The sequence below is a fragment of the Mandrillus leucophaeus genome, unplaced genomic scaffold (genome assembly GCF_000951045.1).
Source record: "Mandrillus leucophaeus isolate KB7577 unplaced genomic scaffold, Mleu.le_1.0 Scaffold116, whole genome shotgun sequence".
Taxonomy (NCBI): Eukaryota; Metazoa; Chordata; class Mammalia; order Primates; family Cercopithecidae; genus Mandrillus; species Mandrillus leucophaeus.
In genome coordinates, this window is record NW_012099876.1 from 2,524,371 (window position 1) to 2,551,534 (window position 27,164).

At 36.8% G+C, this 27,164-nt stretch overlaps 1 protein-coding gene across 1 annotated transcript in view; it reads left to right on the forward strand.

Annotated features, from left to right (window-relative positions):
- Nucleotides 1–27,164, forward strand: part of PLCB1 (phospholipase C, beta 1 (phosphoinositide-specific)) — a 765,482-nt gene that overhangs the window by 499,877 nt on the left and 238,441 nt on the right. Inside the window, exons 5-9 of the mRNA XM_011998595.1 lie at nt 13,944–14,023; nt 15,748–15,801; nt 17,213–17,288; nt 25,030–25,130; nt 26,374–26,540. Of these exons, the coding sequence (XP_011853985.1) occupies nt 13,944–14,023; nt 15,748–15,801; nt 17,213–17,288; nt 25,030–25,130; nt 26,374–26,540 (478 nt within the window). The remainder of the gene's footprint in view (nt 1–13,943; nt 14,024–15,747; nt 15,802–17,212; nt 17,289–25,029; nt 25,131–26,373; nt 26,541–27,164) is intronic.

The window sequence follows — 27,164 nt, forward strand, 5'->3', positions numbered from 1 at the left end:
TTTCCTTCCTTCCTTCCTTCCTTCCTTCCTTCCTTCCTTCCTTCCTTCCTTCCTTCCTTCCTTCCTTCCTGTCTCTTTCTCTCTCTTTTCCTCTCTCTCTTTCTTTCTTTCTTTTTTTTTGACAGAGTCTCACTCTGTTGCCAGGTTGAAGTGCAGGTAGTGGCGTGATCTTGGCTCACTTCAACCTCCACCTCCTGGGTTCAAGCCTACACGCACATGCCACCATGCCCAGCTAATTTCTGTAGTTTTAGTAGAGATGGAGTTTCACCATATTGAACCAGCATGGTTTCAATTGGCCTGGTTTCTATGTCATTAGTGATTATTGGCAGGGGTTTATTTCTAACACTTATGTAATATTGACTTTAATTCTTATAATGGGATGCACAAAATGCCAACTAGTTTTAATATTCTAAGGTTTTTAGAAACTATGCTTTCCAAGTATTTTATAAACAGAATCAACTTTCTCTCTTTAAGAGCCAAGTTACTCATTTATTTCTATAGTATCATTTATACTTGGAGAGATTTCAGTTCAATGAACATTGTCTATGTGACATATACTTTATTTCCCTGCATATGAATAGATGGATAAATGAGTACAGAAAAAAACAGATTCTAAATGTTTGCAAAATATTTTTAAAATATCTTTCCCCAAATGAACTATATTCTTTTTTTAAAAAGTGACCAATTTATGGGATGCACTAAATCTCAATTAAAAGCATGCAATAAATGGCAGTGGCTTTCAGGGAAGCTTTTGCTAAGAGTGAATATATTTATATTACACATCAATCTGCATATCTTAAGTTGCATTAAGCCTTTGTGCAGTCCTATCTAAAATATAGTTAATTTCCTCCTCTCTGTGGGTTCCTACCCACTAATTTTCCTTAGGGATTTTTATCTCCAATCCTTGTAATATTCCCCATCAGGAGTGTATCTGCAGAGATTTTCCCAGGGGCTACTTGATGTTCCCGGTATAATTAATGAAGCTATGGAGAATATTTTGCCTTCCCTGACTGTGATGTTCTGTAGAGTATTTCCCCCTGCCCCACTGAAACTGCTCAGCCAGAAACTTAAGATTTGCAAGTACTACTGTTACCTTGGAGCATCAGGTATCACAGTCACCTAGGGAGCCTATTAAAACACACATTGTTGGGCCCCAGCCCCAGCAGGTCTGGGATGGAGCCTGAGCATCTGCATTTCTAACTGGTCCCCAGGTGATGCTAATGCTGCTGGTCCAGGCACCACACTTTGACAATCTCTTCCTTAAAGAAACTTGGGCACAGTATTGCCAGATCTTGAATTTTCTTCTAAAAGGAGCTGCAGAATCCATGAAAGATGTTAAATATTGGCAACAGTTGTTTAAAAACACTATGTGAACCAAAAAAACACAAGTATGGTCTGAGTAAGACTTGGGGGCTTCCATAGGCAGCTTTTGTTCTAGATTCACATTAAGAAAAACATTGTGCTAAATAAAACCTCAGGTCCTGACCACTGAATACAATGGGGAAAGCACGTAACATTATCTTGCAGCGCAGAATCAGCACTCTCCACCACATTTGTTCATTCTCTAACTTCCAAACCATTCCTAGAGCCCTCCGGGTGCTTAAGAAATGTGACCTTTTAAGACAACATTTTTCAATAGACAGAGAACCCTCTGCCCCCTTAATGGTCATTGTGGACATTTTTCAGAAGTTTTATAATAGGTTACTTTTTTTGTGACTTAGATTGTATCCTATTCTTAACCACAGCATCTCTCATCCCTTATAAAGGAAAGAGGTACAGAATAATATAAAAGAAAATCTTTTGGATGTCTCCAGATTCCATTTTTAAACACGTAACTTGAAAATTAAAGAATAAGGGAGACAAATCATGCCTTTGGGCCAAATTTAAAAGTCAAGAAGAATACAATCGTTACACAATGTTCTACAAGTTTACCTTACAACACTCAACCCATTAATTCAACAAATGCAAACCAAGCAAACGAGAAATTACTGCTGGAGGAGACAAATATGGGTTTTTTTTTTTCTTGCTGAAAAAAGTAAGACTTTGTTGCAAATAAAATATGTTGCCCTTAAAGGCCGTAATTTTGGCTCTTCTTGAGAAGGAACTAAATGGGACAGAACTCATATCCACGAGTTCTGAAATTCTGGCCCTAGGAAGGAACACAGTAAAGGGGAGAGAGCCCTAGAGAAGATGTCTATAAATCAGAAATGTTAGCATTAATCTTCTGCCAAATGGATATGAGCCTTCAAGTCCTTTGACAGTTTGGGTACATTCTTCATCTATAAAATCAAGAACTTGGATTCATTCACTCATTTATTCAACAACATTTTGTTAAGCCTTCTGCAATGTACCAAGTTCTATTCTAGATGCTGGGGATAAAGCAGTGAAGAAAACAGATAAAGACCCTTGCCGAAGTGGAGCATACATTCTAGGTGGGAGACACAATGAGTAAAATAAAGAAGTCAGTCACGCAGTGTATTAGGAAGAGATAGTGATATTGACAAAAATGAGGTAGAGATGGAGAGTGCAGTGGAAGAGGGCATTAAATAGGGTGGTCAGTGCAGCCGTCTCTGGGAGGTGAAACTTAAGCAAAGACTGGAAGGAGGTGAGGGAGCAAGTCAGGAGGATGTCTGGAGAGACAGCACTGCACTTGCACTACAGCCCTGAGGCAAAAGATAGTCTGGTGTACTTTAGGAACAGCAAAGGCCAAGTGTGACAGCAGCTAGGTAAGCAAGATTGAGGGAAGGTAGTAGCAGAGGGAACTGAGGAGGCAATTGCAATTGATTTTGCTGTAGGGTGGCATAGGCTTTGGAAGGACTTTGGCTTTTACTGTGAGTGAGATGGAAGCCATGAGAGGGTTTCAGCTGAGTATAGATGTGATTTGACTTAACATTTAATCAATAATGAACTGCGTGGCAGAGGGGAAATAACGGAAGCAAGCAGATTCATTACCAAACAATTGAAATATTTAGGTGAGTTGCTAGTGACTTAGACCAATGTGGAATGTGGAGGAAATAAAAAGGAATCCAAATTTGCATGTATGTATACACATACACATGCACACACACACGTATATTATAAAGGAGGAAGTGACAGCATATGTTTATGAATTTTATGTTGCATGTGAAAGAAAGATGCATGGAATCAAAGATGATGTTAAAGTTTTGGCCCAAGAGGCAAAGATAGAAATATCATTTACTGACATAGGGAAAATATAAAATAGAGTATAATTTTTTGTTTAGGAATATATAGCAGAAGTTCAGTTTTGGTCATGTTCAGTTCACGTAAATTTGGGGGTCATTGGGTGTTTGATTGTATTAAAAAGTCATCATACTTTTTAATGAAGCTGGATGAGATCAGCCAGGAAGTGACTGTAGATAGAGGAGACATCCAAGGGCTGAATCATTGACACTCTAACATAAAAGGAAAGAATCAGAAAAACGGAAGCTGAGAGGAGGCAGCCAGTTAACACCACGCTCATGGGAACTGAGCCAGATTATTTAATGTTTTATTGAAATGTAGCATACACAGAAAAGTGCACAGTTTCTTACTCTATACCCTGATGGAGTTTTGGAAAAGGAATATATCCACCTAATCAACATCCAGATCAAGAAACAGAGCATAACCAGCACCCTAGATATCCACCCTACCTACTTACCTCTATATTGGCAGTTAACATTATAGATTAGTCTTACCTGTTTTTAAAATATCTGTAAATGAAATAATATGATAAAGTCTTTTTGGTCTGACTTCTATTATTCAACATTATATTATGAGATTTAAGAGATTCTTCTATATTTTCTGTGTGATTGTAGTTTGTCCATTCTCTTTGCTAAGTAGTAGTCAGTAATTTACTTACAGTTGGTAGACATTCAGGTAGTTGTGAGTTTAGGACTGCTATAAATAACGATGCTACAAACATCTGCCTTTCTGAGAGCTGGATATTGGAGTGTAATGACTGGTCATAGATCTTTATGTGTGCTGCTTTGATAGATACTGTCATTTTCTCAAACTTGTTGAGCCATTTTGATTTTTAAATATTATTTCACACATAGAAAAATTTAGCAGAGGATCTCTGTACATTAAATTATTACATTTTGAAGTAGCTGTCACAGAAGAAATGCGCTCTCTGAAAATATGTTCTATAATCTAAACATTAGTCTTTAGTGTTTGTAATTTTAGATTCTTCCCCCTCTGTAGTTGTGAGTTTCTTGGAGAGTCTAATTCACTTATCTCAAGGGTAGGAGTATGATTTTCTGGAAGTTTTCATTAACTTCATCTGTATCAGTTTCTTGTGCACAATCTAAATAACACACCTGCTCTCTGAATTTCCTAACTAGCTCTCACATCTCTTTCCTGCTCCCCCTTCTTCCTGCCGTCTTGTTAAGCCCTTGTCAGGTCTAATGTACAATCATTACCTACCTATTTCCTGAAATTCTCTCACACTTTGCTCTACAAATCTGCCTGCTCAGCTGCATAAGAATGGCCTTTTAAAAAAATAAACTCATTCCTGATCATATTTTAAATCATTTTCATTCTCTGTTGCCTGCAAAATGAAGTTTCTGTGCATTTAGTGAACAAATATTTATTGAGGGCCTAGTATGTGCCAAGCATCTGACTGGGCACCGAGGGTTTATCAGTGACTAAACATAGCCCCTACCCTCAGGTACTGATGGTTCACCGCTTTGACTGTTGCACTGTTCTGCTCCAGCAGTTCCTAACTATTTGTGATTCTTCTGCCTTTACAATTTTAATAGTAATGCCTTTATAATATGGTCATTTCCTACACTGCCTTTCTCTCTTTTGTCCACCAAGAAAAGTCCTAGGCCTCTCGAGGCACTCAGTATCAACTCAGTTCATCCATCTCTCGCTCCATCTTATGACTTCCATGAATAGCCCACTGTTCTTTCGTCTGTTGTTCTGTGAACCTTGAACATATTTTCAATTAGTTATTACACTGTAATTATCAATCAGTGTGTCTGATAACCTATCCTGTATTTGTGAGCTGATGAAAGTCAAAAACAATAGTTTAGTCTGTTTTGTATTCCCAGGATCTAGCTTAGTGCTTGGCTCAATAAATGTGGGAGGTGTGAGAGAGGAAAGGATGGGAAAGGAAAGGAAGGAAAGGGGAAGGAGAAGAGAAAGGAAAAGGAAAAGGAGAGGCTTTTGAATTCTTGAAAATAAGTGATAGGTCACGTAAAATCTAAGAGTGATAATGGCTTTTAACATCATGTGCTCCAATCTTTTCATTTAGAGTTGGGAGAAATTAAGCCCCCCTAGCAAATTGGTTGCTCCAGGCTTTTCCCAGAATAATTCTCTCTCCAGCTTGTCAGGATTCTCAGTAGGAGGACCCAGGTGCCATTCATTATGATGGCTTCCATTTTCCTAATCTTTTTTTTCCCCAAAGCTAATCTTATTCCCACTCAGAGTTACTGTAACTGTCACTTCCTTACCCAGAAGTTGCTCCACACTTTCTTAAGCAAATGAAAATAACTTCTATTTACCAAATAGTTGACACCTTTCAGGCCAAGGAAATGAGAGAAGATGTCACAGAGAGGGGAATTTCTTTTAATAAAAGACATTATAGTCTATGAAATGAAGTTGGGAAATAGAAAAGAAAGAGGGGCAAGTGAAGGGGTCTGCTAAGGCCACCTCCAGGCCATTCATCAAAAACTTCAGGAATTTTCTTAGAATTGCTCTAAAATAATAGTATTAGCTATTTAAAAGTGACCTCAAGAGACGTGAGATTCTTATATTTATTTTTATTCTGGGAGCATATGCATTGAGGTAAGAGTTTTCAAACACTTGCGTATATTCTGTACAAAATGTACACTTTATCTCGTTTCTATTTGGAATTTCAAACCAATTTATGATGAGTAAGCAGCAGTAGCTGTAAGTTTGACTTTAAATGATAAAAAATGATTAAGAAAAGAAAAGATGATACCATAAATTGTGTTCAGCAATTTGTTTGGGGACATAATGGAAAACTGTGCATGACTTCCTTACGAGTAGAATACATGTGCCAAAAAGATCACTGTTTACAAACATGAAAAGTTAGATCCACAAGTTATTGTGTTTTGTGAGATCATCATTACCTGCTATTCCTGACCTTATTATATTTTTAAAAAATGCCTGTGTCATCTTAGGCTATTCCTCCACCCAATCATAAAAAGGACAAAGTTCTTACTATGTCAGTTCATTGCACTATTAGTCTTGGAATTTTATAGTGGTAGGTGTCCTTTGCTGGAGAATGAGATTTACTCTACATTCTACACTTTTTGGATATGTGTCAGGCAAATGAAGGATGAACAACTTAAACTTTTGTATTGTGAAAACATCGTCTATCTGGAACATTTGTTTAAAAGCTCATAAGTCAAAAGAAAGACATTCATATTGAAAAGATTTTTATTTAAAAAAAAAAAAAGGCAACTGGATTTCAGTATCTCCCTTACACTCACAGAAGCAGCAGCAACTGCTATTCTGGTGATTGTGGAAGAAAGCACCCCTGCCTTCTGTCTCCTGGGTGTCTTTTCTGCATTTGCTAAGCAAGAGCTTTTTTGGATCCAGACAGTGTTCAGTGGTGCCCACATAAAAGCAATTAACGTCAAACTGAAGGGAAAATGTCAACCCTGAGTCATAGAAATGATTGTGATTTCAGACTGTGTGCTACTGTTAGTACAAACCCACCTCTCCCCAGAAAAAGAAAACAGAAATCTGCATCAGCAATAGTATCTCTTCTTTCCTTCCATCCACTCCATTGCACAGAGACAAGCTACTCTTCCGTGTACCTCTGTCTGCCTGGCTTCTGATGCCTGGCAGCTAAGTAAGCCCTGATTGCATTACCTGTGTGCCTAGCGTGGAAGCAGGAACACGGGTACCACACACACAAAAAAAAATCACCATAACTTTTTGGAAGGAAGAAGAGTTCTAAGAAAATCTGGCTTCCTTGATTAAATTTCTACCTCCACATATAAAATATTGGGGATGGCAGGGGAATATTGACATACTTTGAGAGAGGCAGGTTGATCTGTTTCACCTTTCACCTTGATATTGGTTGCCATCTTTAGTAGTTAAGCCAAATAATGCCCAATGAATAAGCTGGCACTACGAATTAAAAACACTTTTTGAAAATACCATGCTAATAATTTTCCTAATGACTATATTATAATTTTCATTCATTCAACAAGTATTTACAGGCATAATCAGCCAATGAAAAGGAGAAACCAGAAGAGGGAAATTAAGGAAGATATTACAAGAAAACATCTGAGAGCTAAACAAAAGTACTGGTCTTAAAGTCTAAATAGCAAGTATAGGAATGGAGTAGGTTCAGGTAATCAGTGGGAAACTAGAAGATGACAGATAAATGAAAAAGACTTAATTTTTTTCTCTCCAAAAGAAAGTTAAGGTAGAGGGGTGGGGATAAATGTACCAGAAATGTATTATCCAAATATCAACCATGCTAAAACATGTAAGAGTTTCAACAACTGAAGAAAGAACTTAAAAAGATCCATATATACTTGTTATTAGGAACGTCCCTTTGGAGAGCCATGTGGGTTACGGTGTTAGAACTAAAACAAATAATCTGATATATTCTAATATATGGCCCAGCAGAAAACTATAGTTGCAATTTCATACTCATGTAAATTTTTATTGGACTTGTTTTAAACTTTCAGAATCAATTTATATGCAAATAAAGTCATAATTATGAATGCTGAACAAAGATAAAAACTGACAATTTAAAAGTGAGTTTAAGCTAACAAGAGTTGGAAGTAAAAGGAATGGCAGGTAAATGTCCTCCTGTCACAGAGGAGCCAAGGGATACTATTTTTAATGAATGGATCAAGAGAGTTTGAGTATGTTGCTTGAGTGTTTAGAGGTGACAGGGAGGAACGGGCATGAGTGATAGAACTCTAACACAAGCAAGGAGAAAGGGCAGGTGAGAGATGGAGTCAAAGATTTAAAGCCTCCTCAATCAGAGCAGGATATTATAGTCGAATTCTAAAATCAGTCAAGAAAAAGCATTACACGCGTGCACACACACACACACACACACATGAAAAAAGCATCACACACACATATATATAAATAGAAATATGTAAGTAAACCCCAGAAATTTAAGAACAGAAATGCTGAAAATAGTTGTTAAGAAACAGAACTAGGACATAGAAGTGATCATTGCCTTTCCTACCCCTCTGAACAACTTTTAAGAAACTCTGTCTCTGTTTCATTGATAAATAATAGTTTTTTAGGTTACTATCATTTAACAAGCATATGTTACACCTGTCACTGGTCTAACGTGAATTATCCCAATTCTCCCAAAAGTCCTATGAAATAAGTTCTATTATTACCTCCATTTTATAAGACATATGAATATTGGAGGACAAATTTTAAAAGACTTGTCCAACATGATTCTGTCACTCAGGACTTGCATTTGGCCTGGACTAACAGAAAACCAAATCAAACAATAGCTGAGACAAATTAAGGATTTTTAATTTGTGTTTTGTTCGGTTTTGCTTTTCTTTTCTTTTTTTTCTCATGTAGCCGGAAGCCTGTCATGGGTGCCACTGGCTGGGGTGGGCATTGTGGGTGGTAAGAGAATTTACCAAGACAGTAATAGGTAAAGAAAGGCAGATTTATTAGAGAAAGTGTGAAGATATGTTGCAAAGGTGCAATGGACAGCACAGCAGAGAAGGAGCTGTCTGCAAAGAGGCAGGGATTGAAGGGAAGTTTCATAGGGTCATGATGGAGGGGCTATGTGCAGAATGAGGTCATGCTGCTAGAGTTACTGGGAGTACGTGCTGAAGGAGATATTTGGGAACAGAATGTTGTGCCAGCGGCTTGTCTGTGATTAGCCATCTCAGATTGTTCTCCCCAACCTAGGGCGCTTTCCTCAATGTTGCTTACTTATCTTATTAGGACTCCACAGGTGGTCTCTGGCACTGATTCAGGAGCTCAGGGATAACAAGGCTGAGTGAGGGCCCTGTGATTCTCGTGGCCTTTTTCTCATAGATCGAGATGACTCTGTGGCTCTATTCCATTTACGTTCCCTACAGTAAAAGGAAAAGAGCACCTATATCAGGAAACACATTTTCCCAGAACCCTCCAGCAGGCACCTGCTTACGTGTGATTTGCCATGTGGCACATGGTGGTCATCCAACTGCTAAGGACATTGGAAAATGGATATATTTTTTCAGTTGGACATATTGTTGGCCTGAGTACTGTTGGGTCTCTGTTAGGCAAGAAGGATAAAATATATATTAGATAGCATTTAGCAGAAGGTCCCAGCTAGAAAGTAGTAGAATGGTGTTCTGAAATCCAATAAATTATATTCATAATAAGCTAGAAAAAGGATCTGCAATATGAAAGTCAGGAAGAGCCATTAAATAAACTGATATCAATATTTTACTTTTAAATTAGTAGACAAGAAAAAAAAAACTGTGTTTAAGAGTCACTATTCCATGGCCTTCACAAGCAGTGAGAATGATCAAAGATGGAACAATCAAGGCCAAAGGCAAAGAATCATTCTCATAGCAGAGGAAGAACTAACGGGATTGAGTTACCAAGGGTCAAATACCCTCTTCATTTGAAGAGAAGAATCTAGCTTGCAACAAGGTTTAAAATAAAGTTGTAAGGTATGATTAAAGTAATTTAAAACAAATTTATTTCCAAATGAGAAAATTATATTTCAGCAGAATTCTGTCATTAAATTATAAGTTAATGAGGAACTACCTGTGCCTAGTTCACTAATCAGTTTTCGAGTAATGCAGTTTTAATTTTGTCAAACTGATTTCATAATAAGCAGATAAGCAGCATGCTTAATGGCCAAGAAATTGCGATTGCTCCCCTTTTTCTGTTTCACATACATCTTACTAAGGAAATTAGCAGTGGTTTTTTTTTTTTTAAATCCTTTTTTATGTGATCTTTTCAAATGGAATTATTTCTGTAGTGAACAACAATATCAATTATTATTAAAGACCCCACTTACATTTATTGTCTATGGTACACAGCACTGAGGCAGATACAACCAAGGTAATAATTAACACTGAGACTGCTAGGATTCAAAGGCATAATAGCAAGTGTTTTCATAAGAGTGACATGAGACTGTTGGAAGAATCTTTTCAGGAATGTGGTGGATTGACATGAAATCCACAGAAATGAAACTTTGGGGGTTCCGTATATGAGCACACAATTAGCATTTTCTCAGTTGTACAAATGAACAATGACTCAGGAAACTAGCAGGAGGGAAGGGAGGAGGTCTCCCCAGTGGATGCTAAGAATACACCTGAGACTCCCAGTGATACAACTGTGATCGTCTCATTGTGAAAAACTTCAACAGAAACAAATATCTCTCCGTTCTTCTACTCTGTGCCATGGACGTTGCTCTTTGGGGGAGTTTTAATTTTTCCTGTTGAAGAATTCACTTTAAGTTCATTTTCATTTTATTTCACCACGTTAAACTTTTCCCATTTGGCAGAGGAATGTCAAGAGGACTAGGACATGCTAGAACTGACAGCCTTGACTCTTCCTTAGACGATCAGGATACCATTTAGCACAACAGTGCTTCACTTATCTGAAAAAAAGATACTTGAGCAACAGTTCTTCAGAATACAGCCCAAAACATCAACCAAAGCATAAGTATGTCTACCTAGCCAACATAGATGCCCAAACCCTTACACAAAACTTCTGTACTTTATTAATCGGAGAACTTGCTAGTCCCATGTTATATCTAGGACTCCTAATGTTTGCCAACTATTCCAATATAGTTCACGTTACAACAGAAATGCATAAAGCCAGTATCACTAGCCCTCTAGCCAAAAATGGTTATTGAAACTTATAACAATAGAGGAGATATAAAAACTAATTTTAAAAGACATAAATTATAAAGCATGGAAGTCAGTCACTTTCATTTACACATTCATTTATGCAGTCAACTCAGTGATTATGAATCTATTACCAATTTTATAAAAAGAATGTGAGGCAGAACTATGAGATCCCACGTAAGTTATGAAACAACACACACCCTTTCCTTCTGTCTGCTTTCCCACAGGGCTCCTACGTAATGGGCTTATGCCATGTTTGCTATACTCTCCCCTCTTCTGGTCACTGCTTCTTTCCCAGATCCAATTACTCTGTTGTCATGGACAATGCTAGGTTCTTACCTGATTGATTGTTCAAGAGGTAGACCAAACAGACCTTTCCCAGCATTCTTGTTATTGAAAATGAAGGAATTAGCCAGACCTTCTCTGGTGGTGAAAGACACCATATGTGACAACTCTTGGTGAAGTTGGTGGCCCAGGGGAAGAACCTGTCAGTAGGGAAAAGAAAAATGCCCTCAGGAAGAGAGCAGCGTAATGGCAATGAAGAAAGCCTGTGTGCATTCAATCTCCAAATTCCTGATGATCGTGTATTATAAATGCATTCTTTGACTGTAGTTTTTCCTTCAATTACAGGAAACGACACAGTGCCCTTAATACTTTCTCCTATTTCTTAAGTTAGAGTAGTGCTTTTGTCAACTGTAGCCTAAAGATATTTGAATAACATTATCTGAAAATAATTATGCACCTTTCCTTGATTTCAGCAATATTATTATGCTAGTTGTCCTAATCATGACAATATTGAGTCCTAATATGTTTCCTAGCTTTTAGTTTATTTGGGGTATTTTTATAATTATGTATAATTGGCAATCATTTCTTTTTGAGTATAAGATAAAAACAAGAACACTTTGACCATGATATAAGATCTTCACTGCTACCTAACACAGAAAAACTGTACCAGAATTTTTTCCAAAATTCTAGATGTTCAGTATAGTATGATAAGTGCAGTGAGTTATCAGATAGTCCTTTCTGATTTTAACAAAAGGCTTTCCAGCTCATGTACCATCTTTCACCATGAAAAGATTCTTCACTGCGTCACTAAGACAAATGCTCAGCAGGATGAATTCTAATGCATGCCAGTAGTGAGAGAAATGTATTCAGCCAGGTGAGGCAACGCTGGCTGAGTCACACAATGTTCCTCCTTACGCACGTCACACACCGCCACCCCCTTATGAGTAGAGGTGATCAGAATGACACCATTATCAATGACAGCAATAGGAGTTTGCCAATAAATAAAAAATAAACATAAAACACTAAAACATAGCTAGGACCTTTACATGTCTCACCAATATTAAAATATCTTGTTTTAAATTATTATATATCCCAGGAACTTTTAAATATTAATTCAATAGAGGACAAGATAAACAGTGAAACACATATAATTTTTAGGGCAATGAAACTACTCTATGTAGTTAAATCTCCCCAACTCTTTCTAATGCTGTACCTATTTCTGGTGTGAAACTAGCCCCTGGTAAACATACAAAACTATATCTTGCCCTCAATTATAGATACTTTTACCCATGCAGAAAGTTGGCAGGGAGCTAGAAGTGTCTAAAGCTTGGCCATGAGCCTACAAAATATTATACCAGAAACACATTTTTGAAACCAGTAGTTATTATTCTTAGTTTAAAATTATCTATTTTGAGGAAAATTGATTTTTAATTTGTTAGACAGTTATTGTGAAATGCTCTTCTGTGTCTGCATAAAGCTTGGTGAGCAATAATTTTGCTTCTGTCTTGCAGCTATTCTGTACTGTCTTTTTAAGTCCTCTGCCAACACACAGAGTTCAAAGTCTCATTATTTCTCACCTGGACTACTGGACTGTTACAGCTTCCTACCTGAGTTACTTTTCTTTGGATTCTCAGCCTCAAATCCATCCTTGACCTGGCTGCCAGATAATCTGTCTGATATGCAGCCTAGCCCCGGTATCACATTTTTTTTTACCAATTTATCTCCAAACACTTAAATGCTCTTTATCCTCTGACCACAACTCTACTTTGTTGTTGCTACCCCCTCTCTCTTTTCTAATTCCTATTAGACTACTTTTTGTTTGCTCTAACTCCTGCCATGTTAGCTCACCTCTGGTTCTTTTCCCAGTTTTCTCTGCTCAGGTTTCCCTCTTTTCTTCACAATCACTCTATGTTCCCTGCTCCTCCAGTTCCATCTCGAATGTTACTGTATTACGTGACAGCATATTATCAGTGCCTTAAGTCAGGAAGCAAAAAACAAAAGACAAATCAAACAAAAGTAGAAATAACAAAAAAAACAGGTGTCAAAGCAATCAAACTAAAAGACATTATTTCATTGAAGAGGGAGCCGAGTTAACTACAACAATATCAGATGATGACCTAGCTCTTGTGTCATCTTCTCTTGGAGAATTTTCTAGGGGTTTGGGCCCAGAATGTGTTGCGTGTTCCAAATAATCACCCAGAATGGAACTTCTATATTTGTTTGTAGACTTGCTCTTTTCCATTATCTTGGAAGCCTAGTGAGATCATTGCTTTGTGGTATGAGGTAGGGATTAAGATTAGGAGAGTAGTGAGACATTGACAGTGTTGGGAGAAGGGAGAATACTGCATATTGTGTGGCATTGTGATTGACTGGTATAGAGAATTTCTAGAACTGTAGTTAACAGTTAAAGATATCAGGTATAGCTGCTTTGGCATGAATAGTAGAGCAGGAAGATTATGTTTGCATGTTCTGTTGGAAACATATTTGATCATATTTTAAACTTTTTAATGACTCTTTATCTGTTTGTAATTCAAGGAAATAGTAAAAAGTATTTAGTTATTGAAGGGAAACATAGCAATTTTCTATTTATACAAATTTTAAAAAGCGGAAAAAATCTTTGTGTACAAAGAACATCTCCTTAGGAAAAGAGTAGTCCCTCAGGGACTTGAATTTACTTATGTCATTTTTACCCAAAAAAGGGATAATAAAACAAAACAAAACAAAAAACCTTTGGCATACACATTGAACTAATGTGTCTTCCTGGAAGCCAAGCTAAAAGCATGTGTCTAATGACTGTGCAGTATTTAAGCTAATGCAAGTGTGATTTACATTTTTCAGGAATGGACAAATGAGGTTTTCAGTTTGGCAACAAACCTGCTGGCCCAAAACATGTCCAGGGATGCATTTCTGGAAAAAGCGTAAGTCACTCTAATTTTATTGCTAAGGGCGTTGCTTCTTCTGAGTCAGTTTCCTTTCTCCTTTGTGAGTCTTCTGTTTATGCCACACTGACTTCTCACACTGATGAACATAAATTTTCCTTTGGGATTTGTTAGAGAACTGATACCTCCCTGGTTCAGAACTGGAAGACTTCCAAGAAAGATTGCTCTTTCCTCCAAGCTGCACATCCGTGTTACACCTGGGCTGAGCTCGCATGAATGTCAGTGCTTTTGACACACAATAAAGAGACACTTCCAAATCCTGGCAGCTGTGCTCAGAACTAAAAATTATTAATATCAGATAATCCTCTGCTTCTACATCTGCATGTGTCCTCTCAATTATTAATCTGAGGAACAGCAGATGTTCCTCATTTCTCTAGAGTGATAGATCTCTGATAGATGCTACAATACCTTTCCTGACTACTTAAATCAATAGGCTGATGTCCTGATTCCATCCCATGTAGATGATCCCAGCAAGTGTTAGTAAGAAAAGAGAAAGGATCTAAAGGAAAGAGAAGAAGGAAAATAAGGAAAGAAAAGCAAAACAAATTGCCAGATCACTCTGGAATTGCCACAGCCTTTCTAAAGCTTCTTTGACCAAGGAAAATGATGACTTAGGCAAGATGAGCAGCAAGGAAAGCTGGTTGTGTTCATTTTGGAAGCTGTGGCTGGTCAGGAGGTTAGGAAGTCTTTAAATCAAAACCACAAGTGGAAACATTAATAGGTGGTCCTCTATTTTGTTTAACAGAGTTGTCTTCCCTCTTCTTATGTAAGACATACCCATCATTCCAGACATAATACCTCAGCCACATTCTTTTTTTTTTTTTTTTTTTTTTAACTCTTCTATGAATTCCTTTTGCTTTTAGTCAATATCTCAGGTCTTCATTTAAGGGCTTTTTTATGGGATTGCCTCCTCTCCTGAGTTTGTTACCTTAAGGACTCTTCCTTCATGCCTCCACCTCTTCCCTTCCTTTCTTCCTGTTTCTTTTTACCTTGTCTTTGATTTTATCATCCTTCTTCTAGAATATGTTTTCCAGGCAATGTTTCTAGAACATTTGTTCTTGCATGCAATGTTAGTGAAAGGGGGCACAGAGGTACATAACATGTTTTATCTGAAACATAGCACGTTATTGCTAGTTGGCTAATCAATCTCTGCTACGAATGTCTATTCCAGAAAGATGTCTCCCTATGAATAGCTACTATGCACATGTCTTTTGGTGAACATATTGTGAATATTTTTGTGGCGCACATCTAACTTTAGGATTGCTGGGCCTTAATGTGTACAGCTTCCTGAAGTAGAATTCCTAATGTATGCATCCATCAACAGTGACCTAGAGTTCTCATTCTGAGAATGAATATATAAGCAAACAATAAGCAAAAATATGGTTAGATCTCAGAAACATACTATTGAGTGAAAGAAGCCAAACAAAAGAGTATGATTCCTTTATGTAAGGTGCAAAAACAGGCAAAAGTAATCTATGCTATTTGTAGTCAGGATAACAGTTCCCTTGGGAAGGGCTTCTGGAATGCCGCTAAAGTGACAACATTCTGTTTCTTAATCTGGGTGCCAACTGTGGAGACTTGGGCAGTTTGTGGAAATGTCGCAAAATGTACAAAGGCATGGGGTGTTTTGAGTGTACGTTATTCTTCAAGAAAAAAAGCTTTTTTAAAAAAATCAAACCCTTGTTTTTCTGCTTCTCCAACAGCTATACTAAACTTAAGCTGCAAGTCACTCCAGAAGGGCGTATTCCTCTCAAAAAGTAAGCTTTGTGAGCATTTCTCATTATTCATTTTATTTTCCTCAAAGATCTGAATCCGTGCCATGGCTCTGTTTTGTTTCTCCAGCAGCCTAAGTGGGAGTGTGGAAATGCGTGGTAGCCCCGTCCTCCCTCACACATGTCTCATGTCAGTGCAGCTGCTTTCCTCATAGACATCTCCCCGGGGCTTCCCTTTCCTCTGGCATTATTTTCAAGAAATACCAAAGCAGGAAGTGGGTGGAGGAAGTGGAGGGACCCTTGCTGCTAAAACCAAAAGGCCATCTGAGATTCAGATCTATTCTGGGAGTGGAAATTGGCTGACCTCAGTGCCTCTTTCTACCAAGATGGCTGTAGCCCTCAAGCAGTGGTTGCAACCTCAGATGCTAACTGGAGCCAGGCAGGGAATATAAATGACGAAACAGGTCAGGAGGAGGAGGAAAAACTAAAGAGCAAACCTTGTCTAAAGGAGACAACAGCTCATCTCTACCATATATCCTGTGGGACTGGTGAGCACCTGGTATTAGATTGTCTAATGTCTTTATGGAACCCATAAACCTAAATTAGTAAATTAAATTGTGCAGTACTTAAGTTTTATTTTTAAATCAAATTAGTAACCAAAACAAGTCCATCTCTAGGTCATATTCAGCCAAAAGTCTTTAACTTTTGACTTACAAGCTACTAGAAAGCTTCTGTGAATACACAAATTAAGCCAAGCACAGTGGCTCATGCCTGTGATCCCAGCACTTTGGAAGGCCAAGGCAGAAGAATTGCGTAAGGCCAGGATTTTGAGAGCAGCCTAGGCAACATAGTGAGACTCCATCTTTGCAAAAATTTAAAAAAATTAGCCAGGTGTGGTGGCACATGCCTTTAGTTCTAACTACTAGGGAGGTTGAGGTGGGAGGATCACTTGAGCATGGGAAGTGAAGACTGCAGTAAGCTGGGATCATGCCACTGCACTCCAGCCTGGGCAACAACGTGAGACCCTGTCTCTAAAAAAAAAAAAAAAAAAAAAAAAAAAGAAATAAAAGAAAAGAAATTAATTTAAAAATAAATAGAAATTAAAAATTAAATTTATTAATAATGCAAGGTACACCTTGGGGCAATGGGTAGTAGTAGCAAGGGGACAGAATTAATAAGGATGTTTATTTTAGCGCTTAATATTGGAGATTATTTAATACAATATTTTTTAACTGGGTCAGCACCATAGTCCTAAAATATTTATTTTTCACTGGATACCTTAATTTTAAAAAGCACACAGGTTGATGCAAATGCATGGAGTAATGTGTCTTTTCATTCTTTAAATATGAATAACAAATAGATTTGACTGAATGGAATATTTTGAGTTGGATCATCTATTAGTGCTGTGATCCATGTGCCACTTAAACCTCTCTCCTTTGTTGTGTTCACTTCACAGCATATATCGCTTGTTTTCAGCAGACCGGAAGCGAGTTGAAACTGCTTTAGAGGCTTGTAGTCTTCCATCTTCAAGGGTGAGCATGTTGTGTTATGCTATAGTCTGAATGTTCAGCCCCTCCAAAACTCATGTTGAAACTTAATCTCCAATATGACAGTTTTGAGAAATAGGGCCTTTAAGAGGAAAATAAGAGCCTCCATGATTGATGGGTTAATGAATTAATGGATTATCATGGGCGAGGAACTGGTGGCTTTATAAGAAGAGAAAAACAGACCTGAGCTAGCATGTTCTTCCCCCTCACCATCTGATTCCCTGTGCCACCTCTGCCAAAGTAGAGAGTCCCCACTAGCAAGAAGACTTTTGCCAGATGTGCCCTCTCGACCTTGGACTTCCCAGCCTTTGAAACTGTAGGAAATACATTTTGATTCCTATATATTATACAGTTTCAAGTATTCTGCTATATGCATCAGAAAACAGAGTAAGACTGAAAATTGGTACCAAGAGGTGGGGTTTCTGCTCATAACAAATATCTGAAAATGTAGAAGCAGCTTTGGAACTGGGTAATGAACAAAGGCTGAGAAAAGTTTATAGAGCAGGCTAGAAACAGTCAAGACTCTGACGAGGCCTCTTTTTACTCCTATAACTCCAATCAATATTTCAATCTAGAATGACCATTGCTTTTTGTAGATAAAAAAGTTACCTAATAAGGTAATATTTCTAAAATAGCCAAAAAAGGCTAGCATTATCAAGATGACAATTTGAAATGTGGTTTCAAACTTATTCACAATAAACGCTTCTTGATGGTTTTTTTAAAGATATTAGCTAATGATAGTGTTGAGTTAAGAGGCGAGACTCAACTCTGGTGGTGGGGTATGGACACCGGACCAAATTAAGGACCAGCTGAAACAGGGGAGCAGAAGCAGCTTTCCATAAAATATGCCCATGTCAGTTTACCATTGCCAGAGCAACACCGAGGAATTACTACCCCTTTCCACGGTAATGACCCCATGACCCAAAAATTACCACCCCATCATAGAAATTTCTGTATTAACCACCCCTTAATCTACATGTGATTAAAAATCAGTACAAATATAACTGCAAAACTGGCTGAGCTGCTACTCTCAGCACACTGCCTATGGAGTAGCCCTGCTCTGTGGGAACAGGCATGGAGCTGTAACACTGCTGCCTCAGTGAGGTTATTTTCTTCTACCCTACCACTCGCTTGTCCTTGAATTATTTCCTGAGTGAAGCCAAGAACCCTTGCAGGCTAAGCCCTACTTTGGGGCTTTCCAGCCCTGGGTCAGTGTGAAGCCATTATGTTTAGGAAGATATCTGAAATATTGATTTCATCTCACCTTAGCATTTTAGAATGTTTAGTTTTAAGATTTATGAGCTATGTACACAATTAGTATGGTGCTGTGTGCTTATAAATAAATTTATCTACCTACTTTACAGAGTTGTGCTCAGAAAGTTTTTACTGAGAGGGGTGCAGGATCTAACTAGTTTGGATAACACCTACTTTGCTCATACGGTGGTAAAGTAAGTGAGAGGACAAGCACGTAACATGCTTTTTGTTTTTATGCCTGACACATACAAGGTACATCATGTACATTAACCACCTCAAATGAAATAATTTGCTTTCATTTTGATTAATTTCTACGTTACTGGCTCTAAAATGATTTATTACTATTGTTTCTGGAAGTCCATTGCATAAAGCTTTTTTCTCATGCGGAGCTCTCCTTTCTATTACAAATTATTTTTATCTTAGTATCTAAGCAACAAGGCAGCATTTACCTAAGGATAACACATAGGAAGAACCTTTGAGCCCCTCAAAATGTGCCAGCAATATTCAAGTTGCACTGAATAAGGTTGCAAAGCCATTCTTAGACTTATGATTGAATTATAAAAGTATTGAGTGCTATGGTTAAATTTATCAGCCAATTATTGTTGTGAAGACTTTTCCAAACAGCAAAGTTCATTAACAACTTTGGTACGTCACAAGAACGAAATAAGAGCACCTCTCCACTATCACCTTTCTTCTATAGGTGGAAAAAGCTAATAAGGCTGCAAAAAGTGAGCAGAGCTGTGGAAAGGCTCCCCCAAAACATTTTCACCTTCATTTTATAAAGCAAAATAAAATGTTTGAATCTGCTTGCTATTGCTTTTTTGTTAGATGCTTTGGAGTAGGAACATAGGAACAATATAACAGTTAAGGTCCTGTCCCCGACTTCAACAAATATTTCTTGAGCACTTACTATGTGCCCATAGGCATTGAGAATATGGTGGTGAAGAAAATGAAACTCAAGGTTTCAAGGACAATAGAGTCTTCTGGGGAAACTAGCCAACAAGCATGCCAACAAATGCATTTGTAAACTGGGGGAAGTGCTATAAAAAGAAAGACTGGAGAGCTACTATTGCAAGAAGGGAAGCTCATTCCAGGAAAAGAAAACAATGCATGCAAATCCCTGAGGCTGGAAATAATTGCCCTACTGGGTTTAAGCAACTGAAAAAGACTGCTGCATTCAAGCATAAAGAGAAAACCTGAGAGATGGATTTGCAAAGACATGCAAAGAATTCTTTTTCCTTTGCAATCACTTCTGATTTTACCTTTTCTGGATAACATCTCATAAAATATAATAATCAAAATATTTAACTTATGAATCTAGCTAAGGGAAAGAAGGAATAGAAAATTAAATGCATCAACCAATTCCCCATAAATTGTAATTTTCTAAACAACTGAATTTTGACCATTCAGTCAATAAATATACATTGCGTAATCTGCTATGTTTATTATATGTTCAAACTACCAGACCAATGTCAATTGCAGACAAATTTAAAAGGAAAATGAGATTCAAATAACAGCAGTTATGTTTAAATTGGAAAAAATTATCTCTAACAAATTAAATGTAATGACAATTATCTAAAGTTGGAGATAACTTTAAAAAACAACCTCTATGCTAAAACTTTGAAAAATTATAATTCATAGTAAAATATAATTTACTTGGATGACTTATAAAACTAGAATGCTTTTTAAAAATCTAAAAACTAAAGACAGTTTCAGAGCTAGGAAATAAATGTTTCTGTGAACTGACTATGACGAATCAAAACTCCGTTTTAAATCTCTATAAAAATTTCATTTCTACATAACAATGACTCTAGAAAATATCCATTAATTAGCAAAAAATGTTGGTCATATTGACAACAGGCATTTTAAACAAGCCACGGAAGAAAAGGGTTATATAAATCATAGATGGTTCTGCATAAATGGGAGCGTATTTTGTAGCCAAGTCACTTAAACTAGATTTAATTGTGCTCTGTAAATAGATATATTACCAGAAACACAGTGGATATCCTGTTGAGACTTTTTTTTTTAAACAGGATCTTTGTGCACATTGTTAGGGATAAATAAGGCACTTGAACTTGTATCCTGGCCGACATGATCCACTAGAATAACACGTTCCTTTAGAAGGTACTACTCTTTCGAAATTACAGTTGCTAGCCTGAAGTTACCCTAATTGTTAAAAGGTAGTACTGAATCCAAAGAGAGAGACAAAGCAATTGCCGTCCTTCTATTAACAACCCAAACATATTTTCCAGTGAGACCCTTGAAAACTGTTCCGTATTCAAAAAATTACCACTTTACCCACAAACTTTCTGAGAACTGAAAATAGTTTATTTGCACCAAATTCCCTTGATTTAAGGCTTATTAACTTGAAAAGAGCTCAGTGACATTTGGAATTGTATAGTAGTCTTGCCATAGCACTGGCATATGGAGTTGCATTTTAACGAAGAAGATCAGGAATAAACCCATGTATTTGTTTCAAATAACAAAGTTTATTGTAGTTGATGGGCACACATGTAATACAAAGAGAAATTAATTATTTTAAATTTGAAGAATAGTATAAATTTTACTAAATACTATGAATAAAATGTGTAAAATGACTTCTGTGTGTAACTGTAATATATTGCCTTTCTTCTGTGCCTTACATCCTGAATATAAATCAGAAACAATCATTTTTGTATTTGTGATTCTTAATATCACTAATATCAAAATTCTACTTTAAAACCACATTAAGTATTCAGTTCATTATGAGTGATTTACTTGTAATTATTTCGTGTATTCCATGGCTAATTGGCTAATTCAATGGTTTATTTATGGTTTCAGAATAAAAATATTAACAATATGTTGAATTTCTGAATTTACTGGGAAATTGTCCATCAACTTGTCAAGACAAACAAGTCTATATGTGGACTTTATTCATTAGAGTCTGCTTCAATGAATTAATATATTTTAAAATAACATTTTTTCTGAATTTTTTTCCAAAATTTAAGTACTCCTTTCTCATATAATTATTTTTTAAATCTAGAAATGTATAACGAAGAAAATGCAAACCACCATCCCAAAACTAATAGGAATATTTAGTGTACTTGCTTACAGTGTATAGAATTAAGCAACTCAGATTCAAAATATAGTCATTGTCACCTCATCACACCCATTTGCTCACCCAGGACCTTAGACAAGTTTTGTAACCTCCTAGCACCTGAGTGTTCCTATCTATAAAAGTAGTACAGTAATAATGCCAACTGCAAAGAGTTGATGGGCTTACATGAAAATATTCAAGTAAAGCTCATAGAACTATGTTTGATATATTGTAAATGCTAATTATTATTCTCATTTTGAGTATTTTTCATATGCATATATTGGGGGGATCTTGTTTTTATTTTTAATTTGGCGTTTGGATATGACATTACCAGGTCTATGAAATCTAGAAATGCAAATGCCACCAGTGCTACCACCAAGATTGTTAAAATTTTTCCCTTGAGAGTCCTTGTATACAAGCATGGTATTGAAACAATTCAATTTTTTCAAGTTTGCCAATACTTTGCAGTTTCTAAAATAAATGGGCCTGGTTCAGATTACTAATTTAGATTATACTAGCCTTCTTAAGTCATCCTTCAAAAAGGTCAAACAACAAGAAGTAATCACTGACAGTGCATTTTGTATTGGGTGCCTGATGTGATAGACCAAGTCCTGGATTAAAAGGGAGGACCCAAGGTCTGATATCATCTCCTGGGTTCATCCAGCAAACACTGGTTAGGTATCTACTATATGCCGGGCACCATGCTGGGAACACAAAGGAATTAAATAAGAGATTGTCATGTCACTCAAAAGCTCATAGTTCAGTAGAAAATAAGACATATAAAAAATAAAGGAAAAGCTGTGGAAGGATGCAATGACGAAGATAGATAAAGGGAGACTGTGAACACAAAGAAAAAGTAGTGTCATGTCTAGCTGATGTGGTCAGGAAGGGTTCACAGAGGAATATTTGAACATTGGGTAGGATCTTTAGAGTATTAGACCTTGGATTTCCTCCTAGACAAACAGGAAAAATGAATCCGTGCCATTCACTTCACCAAGTTGTGAGATCCAGAAAGAGAAAGTATGTGAATTAGCTTTGTGAATTTCAGTCTTGTTTAAACTGCAAGGAATTAGGGATTATCCATAGCTTTTACCTAAACGTCTCCACTATACCCTTTCATTTTAGCTTTCAATGATGCTTACTTATTTTAACTCCTCTTTACCAGACACTTTTTTTTCCATTTTCACCTACTAACCCCAAAGACTTTGGGGTATCCTCATCAGTCAAGTTGCGCAAAAGAAAAATGAGACAAAGAAAATCAGCTATGTTGAAATGTTTTCTTCTTTCAATATGCTAACATCCAACTCGCAATGAAAATAATGTTGTGTTTATTCAGATTATCTCATTAATTTGACCCCTCCTAATTCACAGCTGGTGCATGAACAATGGTAAGATTTTAGTAAAGCATATTGTTCCATCAAATTATGTGTCAGGACTCTTATGTAAATGATGTTAGTTAAATCTGATATTTCAAAGGAAATAACAGCACATGAGTGTTCGCTGTCAATTTCTCCACATTTCTCAATAAATTACATCCATTCATTTAGTAAATATTTATTTGTACCTACTCTATGTGGCACACTGGAAATAGAGCCATTAACAGACAAGACACATGACCTAGCTCGTGTGCATCTGCAGACTGGCAAAGAATAGAGAGAACTGTATAGCTGGGAGCACAATACATTGAGTGTTGAAATGTGAGACATGCAAGGTGTGATGTGTGCACAACTGGAAGACAAAACCCAGTTCAAGGAGAAGGCAAGGCTTTCCAGAAAAAGAAGTTATAAACTGAGACGGGAAGGAAAAGAGAGGTCAGTAAGTGAAGGATGACAATTATTGCTCTCCTTAGATCAAATTAATTTATGTGTATGATGGATGAAGTTGGTAGAAGGGGAAGTGAGGTGAACTCTATTTAGTAGGGAAAATAGGAGAACACACTTGGGGTTCATAGAATCCAGTAAAGCTGGAGGCACTTGAGTCGGCCAGCAGTGCTATTGAGCATGTTCTCGCAATTGATTTTAAGTATTTCTCTTCCTTGTGCCTAACAGCCAATAAGTAAGGTAGATAGGGTCATTTTCATCTATTAAAACTATTTACAGAGCTCCAGGTGTCCAACTTAGAGAGTGGGTGGAACTGAAAAGTGTGCAGTCTCCAGCTAAAGAGATTTCTCTCTTTCTATAAATCAAGTGGAATTTTGGAAACGTGCTTGCAGGTTATACTTGTTCCCTTTCTATGAATGCCAAAATACTAATAAAACAATTCACAAGAAGTCCCCACTGCTCTTGGATTTGACCACTTGTGTTTATTTCAAAGTTTGTGCTCAAGTAACCTAAGTTATAATGACACAACACATCTATGTCTAATGATTCATGTATTGTTTGGTTGTCTCAAAATTCTGTTTTGCAAAATAGATTTTTTTCTATCTCTATACATGGATTTAGTAAAGGAAATATTACTTCATTCATTCATTCCACAAATATGGGTCTTCTGCTATTGGCCGAGTGATGAGCTAAGTTCTCTTATCTGTTTGCAAGTGGTGAACAACTTCAGACAATAATTTTTAGACATTTGTATAACTGTACATTTCAAAACATATGAAAACAGTAAAAGGAAGGGTGTGTTCTTTTGTTTAAGGGTTTGAAAAATAAAAATAATCACATTAACACGTACCTGAAATAGGAAGACTGCATGAAAAATGTCCTTCCTGTTAACAAAGGCTTGAATACATGCTTCCGGTTTCCATGGCAGCCCAACTAAACAGAAAAATAAGTCATAGAAGTGGCCTTTTATATCAATGACTTGCTTCCTAAACAATAGGACCAGGAGCAATCAGTGGAAAAATAATGACTAGTGCTGTCCTACTTACAAAAACTGTTTTACAACTTATCAGATTATTTAAACCAGAGGGAACATTGTTTGAAAAAAAATGACACAAAATTGGAATTTATGTTTTCATTTTGACTCTGTCTGTCTCTACGGTAATTACTTTAAAAAAAAAAGATTCAAGTAAAAAAAAAAAAAAAACCTAAAAATAATTCTGCCAAACAGACTATCTTTCGTAGGTCTAACTTACTTTAGAAAATGTATGTAGGAAATGGCGTTAACATCCCTTTAGCAGGAGAAACTTCTTAAACTTAAATTAAACTGAAAAAGCCACAGAAAAAAGGGTTTGACACCCTAAAGTCAGTGTCCAAATGAACGCTACGGTCAACCCCATAGGTGTGTTATGAATGTTTACCCTGACCTCCTAGAAGAAAAGGAAAAAGAAAGGAAAGAGAGGGGGAGAAGGTGAGGGAGGGGAGGAAGAAGGGAGGGAAGAGACAGAGAAAAAACAGGGAGGGAGGAAGCTGGGGAAAGAAAAAGACCATTTGCTGACTCTGTTGTTTTATTTCCCAGAATGATTCAATACCTCAAGAAGATTTCACTCCAGAAGTGTACAGAGTTTTCCTCAACAACCTTTGCCCTCGACCTGAAATTGATAACATCTTTTCAGAATTGTAAGAGTACACATTTTAACCTACATCTTTTTCAGCTTTCATTGATTCTCAGGTGACTAGAGCAGGACTTTGAGTGGTAATTGGAGATGGAAGAATATCATACACTATGTTTAAAAGCAATATTCCTGTGTGATGTTTTGGATAGGATCATACAATCTTGCCCATGAGGTGCAACCACTGCTTTCAATGAGTACAAGTTTGCTGTGATATATTGTCGGAGGTAGTTGTTTTTGTATGCTCAGATAACTTTGTATGGTTGAAGGATTATGGGTAGAACAGGGAGTCATCTTGGCTTAGTGGAGATAGACTCATGTCGCAGGAAGAACTCTGGATTGGGAACCAGTTAGTTTATCTCTCTGGGCCACATTAGCAACATGAGAAGTTTGGATTACTAAGAACCCCCTTAGCTGAAGAATTATTTGCTTTTATGTTAGAAATTATAAACTTATATTAAGGCGTTACTTTTTTTGAAAGATTAGAAGAACAAAAGGAAAAAAAAAGAAAGAAAGAAACCAAGGCACTAAGGCAAATATGGGGAAAGTAGCAGTTTACCTTTCCTGAAATACTGAAATCTACATGACAGAAAAACAATACAAAATGTGGTAAACAAAATAAGGATTTCTTCAAATGGAAGACAGGCAAACAGTACTGCTGAAAATGACATTGCATATTCTTGCTTTGTGCTGTTCATTGCCATCATATATTTATTGAACATCTGCAACATTTGTACCACTGAATTTGTCTTTAGATGATCAATACAATTGAAATGGGAAGTTTGAACGATATGTTGAGGAGTTATAGTCTCTTGTTGAAGCCTAACTGTAACTTTTAAAAATGCTCAAACAGGTTGTTTACTTTAAGTAATGATAATAAATACATCTTTAAATGATTAGGGATATGGAGTTGGATGATTAAACCAAAAATTTACTGTCATAATCAAAAAACCTCTGTGTTCTGTATAGAGTGGTGCACCCTTCTGCACATCGTGCAGTGTTTTTCTACTGTGAGTTTTGTTACCCATTTGGTATTTTTCAAGAGCATTGGGTTTTAGTGGTAGCAATTGCACAAGATATTTGCAGCCCATAGAGGTATAAAAATCATGTTTTTAGGGCAAGATAAGAGTTTCAAAATAGCATTTTCTTATCAAGCATAGCAGGATTTTATTTCCCTAGAGTTAAATGCAAATATATGAATGAAACTTAGTTTAAAAAATTCTTATTTATTGGTTTTTAACTGTTTTTAGTGGTGCCAAAAGCAAACCATATCTTACCGTTGACCAGATGATGGATTTTATCAACCTTAAGCAGCGAGATCCTCGGCTTAATGAAATACTTTATCCACCTCTAAAACAAGAGCAAGTCCAAGTATTGATTGAGAAGTATGAACCCAACAGCAGCCTCGCCAAAAAAGGTCAGTACTTCCTTTCACACCAAAGGGAAGCTCTTGTTTCTGATTGGGGGTAGTCACACCCTGGGAGTTAGGAACACCAATGATTATTAGATTAGTTTCCTCTGTTTACAAAGGCATCCCTTTCTGTCTGAAATCACTTGGAGGTTCAGTGCAGTAGGTTTTTCTTTAAACTTCGGTGTGTGATTTTTTTGTCCTTGTTGTTATATTTATGAATGCATGTAACATATTTTTTAAATGTCTAATCCCGTTTTGTTTCAAATTCACCCAGTGACTTAATGCATATTTCTCATACAGGAAATTCACTATCTTTAGGTTACCCTTTTGGATCTTTTTCTAGAAAGTTCTGTGAAGTGGTCCACAGATTTTTCTAAAGTTCTAAAACTGAAGAGAATATTTAGTCTGTGAGACCCTTATCTTTTTCCAGTATATACTATCTGATAAATTTTTCTATTTGGGGAAATAGTCTAAAATTTGGCTCTCTGTGTAGAAAAACTTAGTGTTGTAAATACAAAACAATCCAAAAATTGATAACCCAAAGGCAGCTCTAAGTTGCCTAGAAGTTTTTTGGGTTTTTTTTGTTTTTGTTTTTTTTGAGACGGAGTCTCGCTCTGCCTCCCAGGCTGG